Raw genomic sequence first — 19,505 nt, 5'->3', positions numbered from 1 at the left:
TGTTTGGCTATTTCTGACAGCCACTGTATGGAGCATTTTTTGGATGGCACTATTTAACCATCTTTGGCCCATGCAACCCTGGGGGTAGGAGGCAGGGCTGCAGGTGGGTGGGTGGGCCTGGCTCTAGTGGCCTGGTCCCCTTTGGGACCTGCTGTGAGCTGCCTACAGAGCCAAGCCTCTCGGCCTCTGCATCTGGAACAGGGAGGTAACATTCCTGCCTTTCCCACCACATCTCAAGTGGCTCATCCATGTGGGACACTCCTAAGGCAGCCCTCAGCCAAATGAATCAGCTGAACTTTGTTACTTGACCTGGAAGGGTCCTAACTGCATCCCTGTGGCCTGAGAGGTAGAAGATCCGAAATGTACTGTTTCTCCTGCCGGTGTCTCTTGTACGACCTTTTTCACTGTCCTGTCTGCCCTCTGACGTCCCTTCTGTGGCCGCCATCCACCTGTGCTAACAGGTTCTTAGTCAAGAACAACAGAACCCCAGCTCTGCATATCTTAAGCAAAAAAAAGAGGTTTTAATGAAGTTTGATACACACAGACAAGTGGCAACTAAGTGTAAGCTCAGAGAATGTTCCCCAAATGAACACAGTGACAAGCTGGTGCTCCTGCTAAAGAAATAAAACAGGTCCAGTGCCCCACCTCCCCCTCCAGAAGCCTCCCCGCTGTGTCCCCTCCAGTCTTCGCTCCGCAAGTGGAGCTGCTGCCTTGACTCCTTGCCCCAGCGCTTAGTTTTGCCTGTTACTGTGCTTTGTCTAAGTAGACTCACACAATATGTTTTCTTTGTGTCCAGCTTCTTCTGCTCAGTATTGTATGTGAGAGGTGTTTCCAGGCTGTTTGTGTAGTTGTCACGCATTTATTCTCAGGGCTGTGTAATACTCCACCGTTTGGATGAGCCACTGCACAGATAAACCAAATCACCATTGTTTATCCATTTTGGCATGGATGGACACGCCTGGTGGTGCAGTTTGGGGCTTTTAGGAAGAGTACTGCGGACATTCCAGTACGTGTCTTTTGATAAACCTCACATATACATACTTCCCTGTTTGGGGAGCCTAGAGGAGTGGAAGGGCGGGATCGTATGTTTACTGATCACTGGTTTACTACTGAATCACATGTATGCTTACTGACGACTTCAGTGAGGTTGAGCACGTTTTCATACGTTCTTTAACTATTTGGAGACCCTCTTTTTTTGAAGTATTTGCTCACATCTTTTGCCTACATCTAACTGGGTTGTTGGCTATACATTTTGCATCTCTAGATCCAGATTTTAAAAACTTTGCAAAACAAAACAGAACAAAACCAAAAAAGAGCCCTCTGCAAACGCATGGGATTGGCCTGTGCACACCTCGGTAGCCACAGATCCCAAAGAGCACACGTCAAAGCTTGTTTTGCAGTCACGGGTATTCATTCTGAGATGATGTAGGCTCTGGGAAGGTGCCTTGGCCAGGACTCAGCTGCGCATACCAGAAACGCCCCTGGCTAGGGTTAGCTGAAAGGCTGTGCTGTCTGGGGTTAGGTAGCTTCCTAGTCCCTGGGAGGGCTAGCGGAACAGCTGTGAGCTGAAGGTCATGAGCATCGCGGGTCCCAGACTCTCACTAGTTCGCCTGGGAGGCGGCTGATGCTGCTGTAGGGAGCCACGGAATCAGGAAGCTGATGGCGATGAAAACCCGCTCCTTCTGTCACAGCTCCTGCCACGTCAGGGGATCACTTTTCTTCTGCTCATTTCCCTCCTAACCTGCTTCCACATTTAAGTCTTGTGTTAATGCATGTCCTTGGTGGAACCTGAATCCTGGAATCTTTGCTGAAGACCATGCTGGGTGCTCCAGCCCCAGTGGAACAGGACAAAGAGAGAGCTCTGAGCCGTGATGGGTAGTTCTGGGGCAGGGCTGCTCTAGAAACAAGAGGAGCCATATGGGCTTCTGCATGTTCTAGGTGGGGCCTGTGTGGAAGGCTGAAATCCAGCCCCAAGGTTGATGCGTAGAAAGAAACCAGCTGAGCTGCATGGAAACTTCTAAAAGGCCATTCCTGCGCTCATCTATTCAAACATCATGTTAGTGTCCTAGGAATTCTGTAAGAAAACCCCACCAGCTGGGTGGCTTCAAACAGTAGAAATTAATATTCTCACAGTTCTGGAGGCTGGAAGTCCAAAAAGAAGGGCTTAACAGGGCCATGCTCTCTCTGAATCTTCTAGGGGAGGTGTGGTTCCAGGCCTGGCTCACTTCTGATGTTTGCCAGGGACCCTTGGTGTTCCTTGATTTGTAGATGCATCACGTCCCTCCCTACTGCCCTGTGTCTCTGGTCTTTCTTCCTCCCCTTAGAAGGACACCAGTCCAGTACTGGATTAGGGCCCGCCCTAAGGACCTCATCTTAACCTGATTATATCTTTAAAGACCATATTTCCAAATAAGGTCACATTTGCTGGTAACGGGGATGAGGACTTCAACATATCTTCCTGGGGGACACAGTTTAACTTTTAACACCCATCATCAAGCCAGGCCATGTATGGACCTTCTCCTCTGGGCTTTCCCAGAGCCACACCCCCCCACACCACTGCTCTGGGTTGGTTTAGTTCTCCTTCTAGCCTTTGTCTGGGCAGAGTCCCCTCACCGTTTGAAATTCTGCTCCAGTGTACCTCCTTGATCCCTCTAGGACAGAGAGGGTCATTCTGTCTCCTGAGCTCCCACCACTGGCAACCTATTCTTCCATTTTGAGGTTTTTTTTTTTTAAGATTTTATTTATTTATTCGACAGAGACACAGGGAGAGAAGGAACACAAGCAGGGGGAGTGGGAGAGGGAGAAGCAGGCTTCCTGATGAACAGGGAGGCCAATATGGGGCTCGATCCCAGGACTCTGGAATCATGACCTGAGCTGAAAGTAGACCCTTAACGACTGAGCCACCAGGCACCCCTTGAGTTGTTTTTAAAGCAAACTTTTTATTGACAATATACACACAATATACTTCATGTGTGTAACATATATGCAGAAAAGTAGGTAAATTATAAGGCTGCAACTCAATGAATTTTCATAAAGTGAATACTCCATTTTGAATTTATTTTTCCTCTGCCTATTAAATAGTAGCTTTCCATTTACAGGCCTTTCTCATAAGACAGAATGTTCTTTGAGGCCAGAAAATGTGTTTTATTTATCTTTATATTTACCCCCTCTCCAGTTTCTAGCACAATTCCTATATATAGTGACCGATAGGAAGTACTTGCTGAATTTGGATTTGGAAGATTGGAGCGGAATTTGCCAATGAATCAGATTCAGCATGAGCTAGCATTGAATGAAAGTCACACACAAGGCTAAGTGCTTTGCTCCAGATCAGTATCTTTTGTCTTTCAATGGGTTTGCATTCAAATATGTGGCTTGTCAATTTTTTTTTGCCTGTGGACTTTTTTTTTTTCTTTATGAAGGTCCTCTAGAAAACATAGCCCAAGGCAAGGATTAAAAAGCTGACACTTGGGGCGCCTGGGTGGCTCAGTGGGTTAAGCCTCTGCCTTCGGCTCAGGTCATGATCTCAGGGTCCTGGGATCGACCCCTGCATCAGGCTCTCTGCTCAGCGGGGAGCCTGCTCCCTGCACCCCCCCCCCCACCTGCCTCTCTGCCTGCCTCTCTGTGTACTTGTGATCTCTCTCTCTGTCAAATGAATAAATAAAATCTTAAAAAAAAAAAAAAAGCTGACACTTAAAAAAAAAAAAAGGTTGATTTTTTACCTTAGAGAGAGAGAAAAGGGGGAGAACACACCTGAGCCTGCACATGAGTGGGGGAAGGGGCAGAGGGAGAAGCAGGATCCCAGCAGGGAACCAGCCCAATGCGGGGCTCAATCCCAGGACCCCAGGATCACTATTAAAGCTGAAGGCAGATGCTTAACCAACTGAGCCACCCAAGAGCCCCAAGAGAGGGCTCTTTGTGTGCGAGATGCAATCCCAGGGCAGAGAGGCAGAAACAGGAAGTGGGAAGATGGATGTCACACCATAGTGAGCTGCAGGGAGACACAGCAGGTCTGGCACATGGGCTTCTCCGGAAGATATGCAAGGAGAAAACATACCCCTGCGAAGTCTGCAGAAGGAAGAGTGGAGGGGGACTTTATCTGCCCCCTCTGTTTTCACCTCTCATTTCCCACTGTGGCATTTCACGAAAGACCAGAAGTGAAGGGACGATTGGGCAAAGATGAGGTACCGACTGAGAGAGAGACAGAGAAGGAGGTGGTCGAGGGAATCTGAGAAGGTGCACAAGGTTTGTGTCCAATATGCTCCACACCTTGCGCTACTCAGGTCCACTCGTGCCCTCCCATGGTGTCAGCTCTCCTCCTACGATGTGGGGACCTCCATTCTCCTGAGAGAACGAAGACATCCTTACCCCTTCCATGGGAGGGGAGGTGCAAGTCCAGCCAGTGACAGCGTCCCCTTCCGGGTGGCCAGCTGGGATTCCCTGGAAGACAGAAGCAAGAAGGCTGCGAGACAAGCCCATTTGCTGCTGCTGAGTCTGTCCTGACACTATAACTAATATTCGTGATCTTCCTCCTCCACCACCTGTTCTAGAAACTCTTCACTCTCTGCTAGCACTTTGGCTGGTCTGTGACGTTTGTCCTGAGGGCTCTGAGTTCCTTGTTGCTTTGCCTGTTCATAACCATTAGCAGACATGGAAATACTGAGAGAGTCTCCAGGGAATCCTCCCAACTTGATTCCAGACATTCCCCTCCCATCCCCATATGTGCCACTAACCTCACTCTCCACGGCAATTAGCATCAGTAACCCCAGCAGTACTGTCACTCTCTTTTTGGTCTGTTGGTCACTGCCCCGAGGAGCAGAAAGTGGCCAGGGACTAGTGTCAGCTTCCAGTTGAATAGAAACCTTATTGTGTTGTGTTTTCCCTTTCCCTGGAAGGAGAACCTCTGACCCAGCTGAGCCCAGCTGATGGTGAGCACAAACTCTGCCAGAGGTCATCGTGTGCAATGGTGAGCAAGGCCTCTCCCAGACCCACCTTCTGTAATCATACAGGATATGGCCCCAGATATCAGTCGTCAGTTCAAGACATACACTTCATCCTGGAGGATATATCCTCAAACACACAGTACATCTTCTCAGTAGATGCCCCAGCTGAGCCTTCAACAAGCCATTCCATTCTTCTGTCAGGCCAGTGGCTCGTGAGAAACAACATTTCAACCAAGGCAGTGAACTCCGGTCAGTAGTCATTGGTTCACTGCCTTGGTTGAAATGGGTGACTCAGCCTGAGGTTGTGTCATATGAGAATCCAGGCCAGCACGTGAGGATTCGATAACTGTGGACTGTAGTGCTGCCAAAGGCAACCCTATTACCAGAAAAACATGTTGATTCCACTAAGGAAAAATATCTCAACCCCCTGCACCCCAGCCAAGGTGAAAGTGGTCTAATCTGATTGGTGGCTTCTTATGGTTCCCAAAGAGTGGGTCATGCCATGGAGGTTTAGTGTCAGTCCCTCCTACTGGTAGGTTGAACACTCAGCAAGATGAGCCTTGGTGATGTGGAGGCAAAAAGGTGAAGAAAGACCAGGGGAAGATGTAATGTGATGTGAGACTTTAATGGGATGGCCCCTACTTCATAGCAAACTATAGTCACAGAGACTACTCATGTTCTCTGGGCTCATCGACTTCTCCAGAAGGTTTGCAAGGATAAAATATACTTTGGAAAGTTCCCCTGAGGGGCAAAAATCAGGAGACTTTACCTTCCCATCTATTTCCCACTTTCCACTGGTCATTGTTCAGCCCGTGGGATGCTAACATCTTCTCATTAGTGGGTTGCAAAAATCCAGTCTCTTGATGGCCAGCCAGGAAGCCAGATCCCATACTCTGACACTCAGCATCCCTTCCAAGCCCAGAAATGGAGTGGTGACTCAAGCCAAATGAAGTACCAAGAGCAATAAGAGAAGTAGTTTAGGACTCTGAGTTGGTACATAAGGTTTGTACTCAATATAGGTGGGTTGGGTTAGCCACAAGCCAAAGTGCTAACATTAACTATTAGAGACTTCCAAGTTCTGATAGCTGCTGTCATACTCTCATCTCTGCTGAGGATATTGGCCATAAGAACTGGATAAATATTATTTGGTTGAGAGTCAGTGTGACTTACTTAGAATGATGTTAGTTTTAGTTAACCTCTCAGCCCAATGCGGGGCTCAATCCCAGGACCCCAGGATCACTATTAAAGCTGAAGGCAGATGCTTAACCAACTGAGCCACCCAAGAGCCCCAAGAGAGGGCTCTTTGTGTGTGAGATGCAATCCCAGGGCAGAGAGGCAGAAACAGGAAGTGGGAAGATGGATGTCACACCATAGTGAGCTGCAGGGAGACACAGCAGGTCTGGCACATGGGCTTCTCCGGAAGATATGCAAGGAGAAAACATACCCCTGCGAAGTCTGCAGAAGGAAGAGTGGAGGGGGACTTTATCTGCCCCCTCTGTTTTCACCTCTCATTTCCCACTGTGGCATTTCACGAAAGACCAGAAGTGAAGGGACGATTGGGCAAAGATGAGGTACAAGTTTTTATTGCAGGTGTTCCATAGTTTGTCTCTACTTGTTCTAAATGCTTGAAGTGTCCACCAAATGTAAAGTAATGCCACAGAATGAGTTTCTTTTAAAAACTGGCAGAAGATAAATAATCATGTGCTCTGGATATGGGTTCTGACATAAATGGCAGGACCTAGGACATGACCTAGTTTGTCTTGAGGCACTGAAGATGCCCAGGTCTCGATGACAATAGATAGTTTGGGGGTTTTGCACACCTCCAAAGTTCCCCTCCCAGGGCGGGTAGGACAGGAGTTGCCAGTGTAGCTGGCAAACCCAAGTTCACAGTGTGCCATGAGTGGGGCTTAACTTTTCTACCATCTGGGCTGCTGGGTGGCCCTAGAAGGTCAACTCTCATAGAAGGGATCACCTCAGCCAGAACTCACAGTGGGAGAAACAAAAACTTTTACAGGCAATATGGGTAGGTGCACTACTCCCAGAAAATAGCATGAATTTTAGGAAATGTCCCTGAATTTTAGACCCTTTTGGACCTACTTTGAAATTGAAATTGAAAATTTCCCAAAGTGAAATTTTAAAAAATGAGTAACAGGACAAAAAGCAGGCTACTGGTGGAGAATGGATTGACCACAAAACATTTAAAGAAAAAAGAACAGAGTTAAATTCCAAGACAAGCAAACGTATTGGACATTGATGGTTTTAATGCGCCTTTAATTCCTAAATTCACATGTGTAGAGACAGTAATGCAGAAAACTAAAACTGAAGAATTAATCTCCTTAAGTCTTTTAATGAAAATTAACTCTAGTTACAAAGATTTACAGCTAAATTTCGATGTGGATGCTGGGTGACTGGTGAGTTTTATCTGCTATATTTTCATTTGCTGAAATCTCCTGTTACTTTTTCATGTCTACCTGTTGTTTTGTTTTTCCAGTTTTTGTTTCACAAATTATTGCTCTTTATTGATGTTACACATTTATCTTTGAGAATATTAAGCCTATATATATTCATTTAAAAATATCTTTCTGATAGATCCATTTTTGTGTGAAGTGATTTATCTGCTTAGCATTTGACTTTGTTGTTTTCTTTGTTAGCATTGATTTTCTTCATGGGTTTTGAATTTAGATTTTCAGTTTGTCCTGATTGGGAGATTCTCCCTCTTTCCCTGAGACTTACCTACCACTCTCCTCTTCTTTTTCTAGTGATTTTTATTTTATTTTATTTTTTTATTAACATATAATGTATTATTTGCTTCAGGGGTCCAGTTCTGTGAATCATCAGTCTTACACAATTCATGGCTCTCACCATAGCACATACTCTGCCCACTGTCCATCGCCCAGCCACCCTATCCCTCTCTAGTGATTTTTGGAGGGCCTTCTCCTCACTCTGTGAGGAGCCTAGTCCAGAACCAGACATTATGGGGGTGGTTTAGGGCTTCTGTCCTTCAGTGACCTTGGGAATATCTCCATCTCTGAGACTGAGGGCGAGTGAATTCAAGTTTCAGATACAAGATTTCATATTAGCTATGGTCCTGGGAAGAGTGCAATGGCACCATTAAAAAATTTTATTTTTAATTTTGAAGTCACGGAGTTTCCAGGTTGTTAACATGTGAAGATTTGGGGATGTGATGTGCTCCAAAAACATGGAAACCCCATAGCCTTTCCCCTACCTTATCCTATGTATCTTCCATCTGTCTGTTCCTGAGTTTTGTACTTTTGTAATAAACTGGTGATCTACTACTAACAAGAGGAAAAAGAAAGGAAAAAAAAAAAAAAAACCCAGTCTTACAGAAGAGTTGCAAGTACAAAGAGTTCTCATATACCAGTCACCTAGCTTCCCCTAACGTTAACATCTTATCTCAGCAAAGTACAATTGTCAAAAGTGGAAAGTTAACATTATATGATACTATCAACTAAACCTCTGACTTTATTCATATTTCACAAGTTTTTCTCTAATGTCTTTTTTGAAAATTTTATAATGCAATCCAGAATCCCACATTGCATTCAGTGATTTTCTATTTCTATGATCACATCTGCTTTTATTTTTATTTATTTATTTATTTATTTTACATCTGTTTTTATTAAGGAAGATCTGTCCCTTCTTCCCCATTCATCTATCCCTTCAACTATATACTCACCTCAGCATGGACTCAGGGTATTTATTTTGGTCAGTGGGTTGTAATCCAATACAATAGCCACCGGATAACTTCCAGCCCAGCCCCCACACCACACAGTGGCCAGGCTTCCATATCATATCTCACTCCAGGTACTACTTTTCCCCCATTTTCTATAGGAATTTCTGTGACTCTCGACCACACCTGCTTCTTTCTTGATGTGAGGCCCAGGAGGCCCACTGTTTTAGTTTTGAGATAAAAGTCTAAATCCTTAACACAATCTGCAAGGCTTTACATTTGGTCCCTATAAAATTTACCAGCGTCATCTTTTTCTCATTCACTCTGCTGTTCTCAGTGCTCCAGCCACACGGAACTTTTTCCTATTCTCTGAAAGCTGTAAACTCCACTTGGTCTCATGGTGTTTGCCTCTTCGGTTCCCTCTGTCTGGAATATTCACGTCTCTCTCCTTTTTGAGCTGAGCCACAGTGGCATTTTTGGTTAATTACTAGACTGTTTAATACGTGAATAGGTCCTGGGACACCTGGGTGGCTCCGTTGTTAAGCGGATGCCTTTGGCTCAGGTCATGATCCCAGGGTCATGGGATCGAGCCCCACATTGGGCTCCCTGCTCAGAGGGAAGCCTGCTTCTCCCTCTCCCACTCCCCCTGTTTGTGCTCCCTCTCTCACTGTGTCTCTCTCTGTAAAATAAATAAAATCTTAAAAAAAAATAATATGTGAATAGGTCTAACCTAAAAGTCCTTGAACCCAAAAGGGCAAGCTTCCAATAGGCATGCCCAGTTTTTTAGTTTTGTAAATTAGAAGGGGTCTCCTTCAAGTGGAAGATGTAAGCACCTTTGAGCTGGACCTCTGTGTCCATCTATGTCTTCTTCTCTAGGGAACGTAACCAAAGCAGGAGGGAATTGTAAAAGGCGACCGCTATTCACACGAAAGCCAAATGTCTTACTGAGTGTCATTTCATTTGACTTTAGAATTGGTAGAAGAGGGGTGCCTCAGTGGGTTAAGCAGCTGACTCTTGATTTTGGCTCAGGTCATGATCTCAGAGTTGTGAGATGGAGCCTGGCATCGAGCCCCACGGGCAGCCCCTTTGTTGGGCTCCATGCTCAGCAGGAAGCAGCCTTGAGATTCTCTTCTCCCTCTCCCTCTGCCCCACCTGCCACCCCACCTGTGTGCATGCTCTCACTCTCTAAAAATGAGTAAGTAAATCTTTAAGAAAATAGTATTAGTAAAAGAATCAAGAAAGTGACAGATGGGGAATAGCCAGGGGAAATGAAGGAGCATCAAAGGGCCACAGAATTACCGAATGAGCTCCTGTTGCTGGCAGTGTTACGTGCTGACCGATGGCTCCTCCTTTTCCAACCCTCTCTGTGGAAGGAGATTTGGGACATCGTGAGGGTGCTGAATTTCCTTTGAGTGTGTGAAGGGGTGAATTAAGCAGATCCAGTCATGATGGTTGCTCTCCGTTTTCAGACACTGGTCACAGCTGGGAGTGTCCCACACTTTGGTCACCTCAGCTTCCCCTTAATTTGGTAGCATTAGCTCCACAATCTTACGACCAAGAAAGGCTCAGTCCCTCACTCAGTCATGAGGTCACACTGCATTAGGCCAGCCATTGCTGTTTCCAGCTCGCTCCTGTTTCCAACTCACTCCTGCTAGGGGGTGCCTCCAAGTTCATTTCCTGAGGTTCCAGGTCCCTAATCTCATTTTCAGTGGCGGAGTGTCCCCTGCTCCAACTCTGTGGTTCTGAGACTACAGGTGGGAGGAGGCTGGAGTGGAGTTAGAGGACTACACTGCCTCACAGGACACTAGAGGGTCACCCTTCTCCATTTCCCGGTGTCTGCAAGGGCTCAGTGCACCTCAGGTGTCCCCTGCAGTTGGCCCTGATGCAGTCCTTTCCTCTCTCTGCCATCTCCACCCAGCGGAGCCTCTTCCAGTCAGTCCCATCCAGCTCCGACTCCCTGGTCTCCCCCAGTGCCAAAGCTCTGAGATTCTGAGGATTTGCCCTGAGGCTTTCTTCAGTCTAGAACTATTTAGTTTGGGAGCCTCACTCGATTCCTTCTCTTGCATCCTACAGAAATCAGGGGGAAATGGCCCACACCTGCCGTGGCACCATCAACCTGTCCACCGCGCACTTTGACACGGAGGACTCTTGCGGTATCGTGCTGACCAGTGGGGCAAGGACCTACCACCTCAAGGCCAGCTCGGAGGTGGAGCGGCAGCAGTGGATCACCGCCCTGGAGCTGGCCAAGGCCAAGGCTGTCCGCATGATGAGCAGCCACTCAGGTAGTGAGCACTTGGTGATCGGGTGTACACGCAGGGATGTGGGTCTGGAGAGAAGTGGGCATCGAAAGCGTTTGGGGGTGGTGGTGACCAGGAGACCCAGGCCAGTCCAGACCAGCCCTGGAAGGCGGAGCTATGCGTTCACCCTTCCCCTTTAGCTCCACGTATTCTCAGCAAGGAGAGGCTCAGGTGGTCAAGGTTGGCTGGTGGTTCTTGGGACAGAAATATTTGTGGTGAGCAGGGCTGTGTATGTCTTTCTTTGGAGAAGTCAGGTTCCTGGACTTCAGCGGACCCTTCAGATGCTGTGGTGCGTGAGAGCCAGGGCAGAGCAGGGGTGGGAGTGTGGGATCGTGCATCTGGGTCTGGGGCCAGACTTTTCCCCAGGCCTGTTACAGAGATTGAAAAACCATTTAGGGGCGCCTGGGTGGCTCAGTGGGTTAAGCCGCTGCCTTCGGCTCAGGTCATGATCTCAGGGTCCTGGGATCAAGTCCCGCATCGGGTTCTCTGCTCCGCGGGGAGCCTGCTTCCTCCTCTCTCTCTCTCTGCCTGACTCTCTGCCTACTTGTGATCTCTCTGTGTCAAATGAATAAATAAAATCTTTAAAAAAAAAAAAAAAAAAAAAAAAAAAAAAAAAAAAGAAAAACAATTTAGCCAGAGCTGCTGCCTGTGCTTGGGTGGAAGGCCGGCTCAGATATCCGGAGCAAGACATCTAAGTGTTTACTTTCATATGGTCACTTTCTTCATATGCAATGTCTTTATATGATTCATAAGTCAACAGTTTCAAAAGTCCATGCAATAAAGCCTGCCCTTGACCTCCCACCCTGTGATTCCCCCCAGGAGGCAACCAGAGCTACCTTGTGTCTTTTACGTATATACTAAAATTGGTACTTATTTTATTTATTTTTTTTAAGGTTTTATTTATTTGAGAGAGAGAGAGAGAATGAGAGAGAGAGAGCACGAGAGCAGGGAGCCCGATGTGGGACTTGATCCTGGGATCCAGGATCATGAGCTGAGCCGAAGGCAGTCATTTAACCGAGCCACCCAAGTGCCCCAAAATTGGTTCTTATTTTAAACTAAATGCAGTCTTCCACCTTGCTTTCTTTCCATTTAGCAATAGATCTTGGAATTTTTTTTCCCTATCAGCACATAAGAAGCTTCCTCCTTGTTTTTACAATAGTCTAGCCCTTGGTTACACGGATGTATCATAGTTTACTGAATCCAAAGCCTGTTGTTGAACACTTAAGTTGTTTATCTTGTTATGACACACTGTGCTGGAGTGAGTAACCTTGCACTTCCATTTCACATTTGCAGAAGTATAAATGAAGTATCCGTTCCAGGGGGTGGGGTTGCCGGGCCAACACGAGTGTGTCTTTGTAATTCTGAGAGATTGTCAAGCTGCCTTCCATAGGGGTTGTGCTCTCAGATCCCTGTAGCTGGTGCGGGAACTTCTGCTTTCCATAGTCTTGTCCACCGAGAGTGATAGCACATGTTTCAGATGAGTGAAAACTAGGTCTACACACATGATGAGGAGAGATTGGGAAACTGTGATTCTTCTGAAGTTAACACAAAATGGTGCGTCTTTCTTTAGATGTGTATGGGCTTCTTTTAGGGAGGCAGGGCTCCAGGTGAGAACGAGTCACAGGCTGGTTAGGGAGACACTGAGTTGTGGGGAAGGAGCTCTAGCATAAAGCAGGGTGAGAGGGGCTGTGATATCAGTCACCATGCCCCATCCCTAGGCTTGTTGTGGTGGGGTCTCTCCCAGTACTAGCTTCTCAGTGCAAATGCAAGGTCATTGAACATGAGTCTGATCTTCTCTTCTGGTCTCACACATTTGGAGCATGGATTCCACCCTCCACCCCCCAGGCACCTGGTGACTATTCCTTGGGCTCAGCATTTGTGTGACTCTGGTGTGTCAACAGTGATGCTGAGCTTGGCAGGGGGTCCCCCGGGTATCACTCCATTTCCCAGTGAAGGAGGATGTTGGGGCCATCTTAGGCAAAGGCTATGCTGAGACCCCAAGTAACACTCATGCTTTCTGTTCGGAGGTCTTTGGAAAGCCACTGTGGTGACTGCTTGTTAACTCAGCTGGGAGTGCTAGAAATTGCTAAGCCTGGACTTCTTCTAGGAGAGGTTGGGACCCCCAGAGGGAGTTACCTCAGACTCACCTTCCTTCATTTCATACCCCTTGGCATAGTCAGGGGCTGACAACACAGTATATGTCTTTTGTTACCCAGGGGTTAGCCTCCCAGCTAAGGACAAAGGACAAATATTCAGGTATAGTTTAAAATAGCACTTGCTATATGTTGATGAGAAATGGTAGGATTCCTCTCTGGGTATTTTGAAACATAAACGAACTACTGTATGTGAAGGAGAAGTCTTTAGGAAGGTACCGTGCTTTTTATAGAAAGGTTGATTATTTCCTAAAAAATAAGTCTTGTGGTAGCATTCTCTGCAAGACAACAGCCTTCTCCCACCATTCTCAGGCTGATGTTGGAGAGTTGTGGTTTGCGACTTTCACCTGGAGTCAGTTTCAGGTAATCCTGAAGGAGGGAAGGCAATCTGGTGTGGTTCTCCTTGACTCTGGCTGGTAGTGACCAAGCTAGGTCAAGGGCACTCCAGGTAGATCCCCTGCAGGTCATCCCAGGACCCATCTATTCCTTTTAGACTGTGGACCATCTCTCATCTAGCAGGAAGCCTACTTCCTGCCTCTACTTGCTTGAAAACATCTGCTACTCTCTAGCTTTTCTGCCACCCCCTAGTCCAGGCACCATCCCTTCTCATCTGGAGGTCGGCAACAATCTCTTCCTCTCCAGTCAGTTCTCCAAACCACAAGCAGAATGACTTATTAAAAAATGGGAATTTAATCATATAACTGCACTGCTTACAACTCTTGGATTCTACAAACCAACTAGACTTAACAGACATGCACAGGACACTCACCCAACAAAGCAGAAGACATACGTTCTTCTCAAGTGGATGCAAAAAATTCTCCACAATACACTAAATGTCAGGCTACAGAACAAGTCTCAATAGATTTAAGAAGACTGAAATCCTAGAAGTGTCTTTTCAAGCTATAGTGAAATGAAGCTAGAGATAATTACAGAAGAAACATGAGAAAATTCACAAATATGTAGAAATTAAACAAAACTCTCTTGAACAACCTATGATTCAAAGATGAAATCACAAGAGAAATTAGAAAACACTTAGAGATGAATGAAAATGAAAACACAACATACCAAAATTTAGAGGATACAGCAAAAGCAGTGCTCAGAGGGAAATTTATAGCTATCCAATACACAGTTTAGTGTATGTGCTGCCGAAGTGAGCACTCAAATATACATTTTAAAAAGACAGAAAATCTCAAATCAGTAACCAAACCTTCCATCTTAAGGAACTGGATTAAGAACAAACTAAGCCAAAGCTAGGAGAAGGAAGGAAATAAATATCAGAGTTGAGATAAATGAAATAGAGAATAGAAAAACAATAGAGAAAAATCAGTGAAACTGAAAGTTTTTTATTTTTTATTTTTTATTAACATATAATGTATTATTAGCTCCAGGGGTGCAGGTCTGTGAATTGCCAATTTTACACACTTCACAGCACTCACCGTAGCACATATGCTCCCCCAAGTCCATAACCCAACCACCCCCCCCAGCAACCCTCAGTTCGTTTTGTGAGATTAAGAGTCTCTTATGGTGTGTTTCCCTCCTGATCCCATCTTGTTTCATTTCTTCCTTCCTTATCCCCACAACTCCCACTGTGCCTCGTAAATTCCTCATATCAGAGAGATCATATGATAATTATCTTTCTCTGATTGACTTATTTCACTCAACATAATACCCTCTAGTTCCATCCATGTCGCTGCAAATGCAAGATTTCATTTCTTTTAATAGCTGCATAGTGTTCCATTGTATGTATGGACATCTAGGTTCTTTCCATAGTTTGGCTATTGTGGACATTGCTGCTATAAACATTCGGGTGCACATGCCCCTTCAAATCACTGCATTTGTGTCTTTAGGGTAAATACCCAGTACTGTGATTGCTGGGTCGTAGGGTAGCTCTATTTTCAACTTTTTGAGGAACCTCCATGCTCTTTTCCAGAGTGGCTGCACCAGCTTGCATTCCCACCAACAGTTTAGGAGGGTTCCCCCGAAAGTTGGTTTTTGAAACAATCAGCAAAATTTGCATACCTTTCACTAGACTGATTAGGAATAAAAGAGAAAAAACTCAAATTACTAAAATCAGAAATGAAAATGAGGACATTTTCATTATAAGGACATACTGACCTCACAGAAACAGAAGGATTATCAAACAATACTATGAGCAATTGTATGCCAACAAATTAGACAAAGTAGATGAAATGGACAAATTCTTAAAAACACACAGGTTACCAAAACCGACTAAAGAAGAAATAGAAAATAGTAAGTAAAGAGATTGAATCAGTTGGGGCGCCTGGGTGTCTCAGTGGGTTAAAGCCTCTGCCTTCGGCTCAGGTCATGATCCCAGGGTCCTGGGATTGAGCCCCGCATCGGGCTCTCTGCTCAGCAGGGAGCCTGCTTCCTCCTCTCTCTCTCTGCCTGCCTCTCTGCCTACTTGTGATCTCTGTCTGTCAAATAAACAAATAAAATCTTAAAAAAAAAAAAAAAAGAGAGATTGAATCAGTCCTCAAAAAGTTTCCAACAAAGAAAAGTCCAGGACCAGATGGTTTCACTGGTGAATTCTACTAAACATTTAAAGAAGAATTAATACCAATACTTCTCAAACTTCCAAAAAATGAAGAGGAGGGAAACACTTTCTAACTTACTCTGTGAGCCTGGCCCCATACCAAAGCCAAACAAAGACATCACAAGAGAAGAAAACTATCAACTATTACCCCTTACGAATAATAGATGTAAAATTCCTCAACACAATATAAGCAAACAAAATCCAACAGCATATCAAAAGGATTATACACCATGACCAAGTGGGATTTATTCCAGGAATGCAAGAGCAGTTCAATGTAAGAAACCAATCAGTACAATACAATACATTGACTGAAGGAAAAAAAGCTTCACATGATTATCTCAACTGTTGCAGAAAAAGGATTTGACAAAATCCAACACCATTTTATGATAAAAACATCAGCAAAGTCAGACTAGGAGGTAACTTCCTCAACATGATAAAGGGCATTTATGAAAAACCCACAACTAACATCATATTCAGTGGTAAAAAACTGAATGTTTTCCCCTAAGATCAGGAACAAGATAAGGATACCTATTTTCACCATGGCTCTTCTCCATTGTACTGGAAGTTCTAGACAAGAAAAGGAAATAAAAAGGAAAATTGGAAAGGATGCAGTAAAACTTCCTATTAGCAGATGACTCAGTCCTACGTATAGAAAATCTCCAAGAATACACACACACACACACACACACACACACACACACACACACACACACACAACTATTAAAGCTAATACACAAATTCAGCAAAGCTGTAGGGCACCAGATCAACGAACTTACAGATCATAAAATACTGAGGACTAAATTTAACCAAAAAGATGAGATGTTCACTGGAAACTAAATTAAAAAAATTGCAGAAGAAATTAAAGAAGACCTAAATAAATGGAATGATGTGTTCATGGATTGGAAGACTTAATATTATTAATATGGCAGTACTGCCCAAAGCAATGTATAGATTCAGTAAAATCCATATCAAAATTCCAATGGCCTTTTTTCTTGGAAGTAGAAAAAACCATCCCAGAGAACCTAAAATAGCCAAAACAATCTTGAAAAAGAAGACAAAGTTAGAGAACTCTTTCCAATTCAAAACATACTATAAAGCTACAACAATCAAAAGGGGCACCTGGGTGGCACAGTCAGTTAAGCATCCAACTCTTGGTTTTGGCTCCGGTGTTCATCTCAGCATCACAAGATCTCAGAATTGTGAGATTGAGCCCCACGTCAGGCTCCACACTCAGCATAGAGTCTGCTTGAGTTTCTCTCTCCCTTTCCCTCTGCCCCTCCCTCAGCATGCTCTCTCTCTAAAAAAAAATAAATAAATCTTTAAGGAAAAAACTACAACAGTCAAAACAGTATGGTACTGACCTAAGGGTAGACTTGAAGATCAGTGAAATAAAATTGAGAGTCTAGAAATATGGGCAATGGATTTTCAACAAGGGTACCAAGGTCATTCAATAGGAAAAGGATAGTCTCTTCCACAAATGGTGCTGAGAAGACTGGGTGTCCACAAGTAAAATAATGAAGTTAGACCTCTACCTGACACCATATACAAAAACTTACTCAAATTCATCAAAGAGGGGCACCTGGGTGGCTCAGTGGGTTAAGCCTCTGCCTTTGGCGCAGGTCATGATCCGGGGTCCTGGGATCAAGCCCCGCATCACGCTCTCTGCTCAGCAGAGAGATAAATGAGATAAGTGAAATAGAACATAGAAAAACAAGTGCTCTGCTCTGTTCTCTCTGCTCTCTTCTCAGCAGGGAGCCTGCTTCCTCCCCTCTCTCTGCCTGCCTCTCTGCCTGCTTGTGATCTCTCTGTCAAATAAATAAGATATTTTTTTAAGTCAAATGCATCAAAGACCTAAATGTAAGAGTTAAAACCATAATGCTCTAAGAAAAAAAAAGAAGTAAAAATTGATGACCTTGAGTTTGGCAATGGCATTTTAGATATGACACCAAAAGCATAAGCAGCCAAAGACAAAAAAATACATGAATTAGACTTTATCAAAATTTTAAACTTTTGCACACCTAAGGACACTTACCAAGAAAGAGATAAGACAATCCACAGAATGGGAGAGAATATTTGCAAGACAAGTTTTAGATGAGTCTAGAATGCAGGAAATAAATGGATAGAGTACTTGAATAGGTATTTCTTCAAATAAGATATCCGAATGGCTACTAAACATGTGAAAAGATAATCAGCATTGTTACAATCAGAACCACAAGACACCACTTCATACCCATTAGGATGGCAACTATCAAAACAAAAATCAAGAAAAGACAACAAAGGAAAGTAAGTGTTGTTAGGGATGTGGAAGATTAGAATCCGCAAACATTGCCAGTAGGAAGGTAAAATGGTGCAGCTGCTGTGGAAAATGTTTTAGGGCTTTCTAAGTTAAACATATAATCACTCATAGGACCCTAGCAAATCCACTCTGAGGTATACACCCCAAAGAATTGAAAGCAGGTGTTCAAACAAAAACTTGTATGGGAATGTTCATAGCATCCATTATCCACAGGAGCCAAAAGGTGAACCCAGTCCTAGTGTCCACCATGAGGTGAATGGATGAACGGATGTGGTACAGCCACACAATGGAATATTACTGAGCAACAAAAAGGAATGAAGTACTGATACATGTTATTCCATGGATGAACCTTAAAAACACATTTTGTAAAAGAGGCCAGATACAGAGGCCACATGTTATATGATTCTACGTATATGAAATGTCCAGACTAGGCAAATCCAGAGAGACTGACAGCAAAGGAGTAGTTGCCAGGGGCTGGGGAGAGAGGATGAGAAGTGTCTGCTTAGTGGGTACAGGGTTTCTTTTTGGGTCACAAAAGTGTTGAGGAGGTAGAGATGATGGTTGCGCATTGTGAATGTACTGAATAGCACTGAATTACACACTGAAAATGGTTAACATGTTAAATTTTATGAGTATTTTAACACACACACACACACTCACACACACAGACACACACAGACACACACACCATCTCAGGTGGCTTGCCAGTGCTCTCAGGGTAAAATCCAAGCTCCTTAACTTGCATGACAATCTATGGCCTTCTTCCCTCACTCTCTCCCTGCTCACCATCTTCAGCTTCTGCCTCAGGACCTTTGTACTTGCTGGCATCTCCTCTCTGCCTAGAACACACCAGCTCCTACTCTTGGCTTTTCTGGTGCTTCTCCTAAAACAGCTCCATGGTAGCATCCTTATTTTATTCCCTGTGATCAGCCCTCATTAGCGGACTGGCTTGTTTAGTTACTTACTGCCATCTCTTTCATAAAACCTTAGTTCCTTCAGGGCAGAGAGATCCTGTGTTGTCTTATTTCCATGGTGACCTCTGGGCCCAGCCCTGGACTTGGCACTGGGGTCGGTGTAGTGAGGGTTTGTTGTGGGGTTAGTGTGCACAGCCACCAAGACACCCTTGTCTGTGCTTGAATTGTCCTTGGAGAGGAGGCTTGGGGTGCCGTGGTTTCTCTATGTCTGTCACCACTGGAGCAGATGAGGGAACTCATGACATTTAATGTGGAGAAAGGAAGACCAGGCAGAGACGGCTCATATTGAAAGTTTGAAGAGTCAGAGAATATGAATGAGAATGCAGACCTGTTTTTTTGTTTTGGTCTTTTCTTCTTCTTTTTTTGTGGCATTGGGAGACACAGCAGGACCAGCAATGGAAGAGATGAGACTGATTTCTTCTGAGGCTAAGAAAAAACCCAGCATACTCCAAAAGGGAGGGAGATGGTAGGGACCTGATGGACAGTTGCAGCAGAGAGCTGAGCTGGGGGTGGAGGTCCCAAGGGTCCTTCAAGAGGAAAAAGAAGCTGTGTTTCTTTTGCCATTCACTTTCCAAATTGGTAGAATGTTCTGTGGTACTATGG

General features: G+C 44.7%; 1 protein-coding gene across 3 annotated transcripts in view; it reads left to right on the top strand.

The window, feature by feature from the left end:
* Positions 1-19,505, top strand: part of OSBP2 (oxysterol binding protein 2) — a 160,356-nt gene that overhangs the window by 22,666 nt on the left and 118,185 nt on the right. For all 3 annotated transcript variants that reach the window (XM_032309284.1, XM_032309286.1, XM_032309287.1), the window contains exon 2: positions 10,702-10,910. In XM_032309284.1, coding sequence (XP_032165175.1) covers positions 10,702-10,910 — 209 coding nt within the window. The remainder of the gene's footprint in view (positions 1-10,701; positions 10,911-19,505) is intronic.

This window comes from Mustela erminea, chromosome 13 (genome assembly GCF_009829155.1).
Source record: "Mustela erminea isolate mMusErm1 chromosome 13, mMusErm1.Pri, whole genome shotgun sequence".
NCBI lineage: Eukaryota > Metazoa > Chordata > Mammalia > Carnivora > Mustelidae > Mustela > Mustela erminea.
The sequence above is the reverse complement of the archived record's forward strand: the minus strand, read 5'-3'. Positions and strand labels throughout refer to the sequence as shown.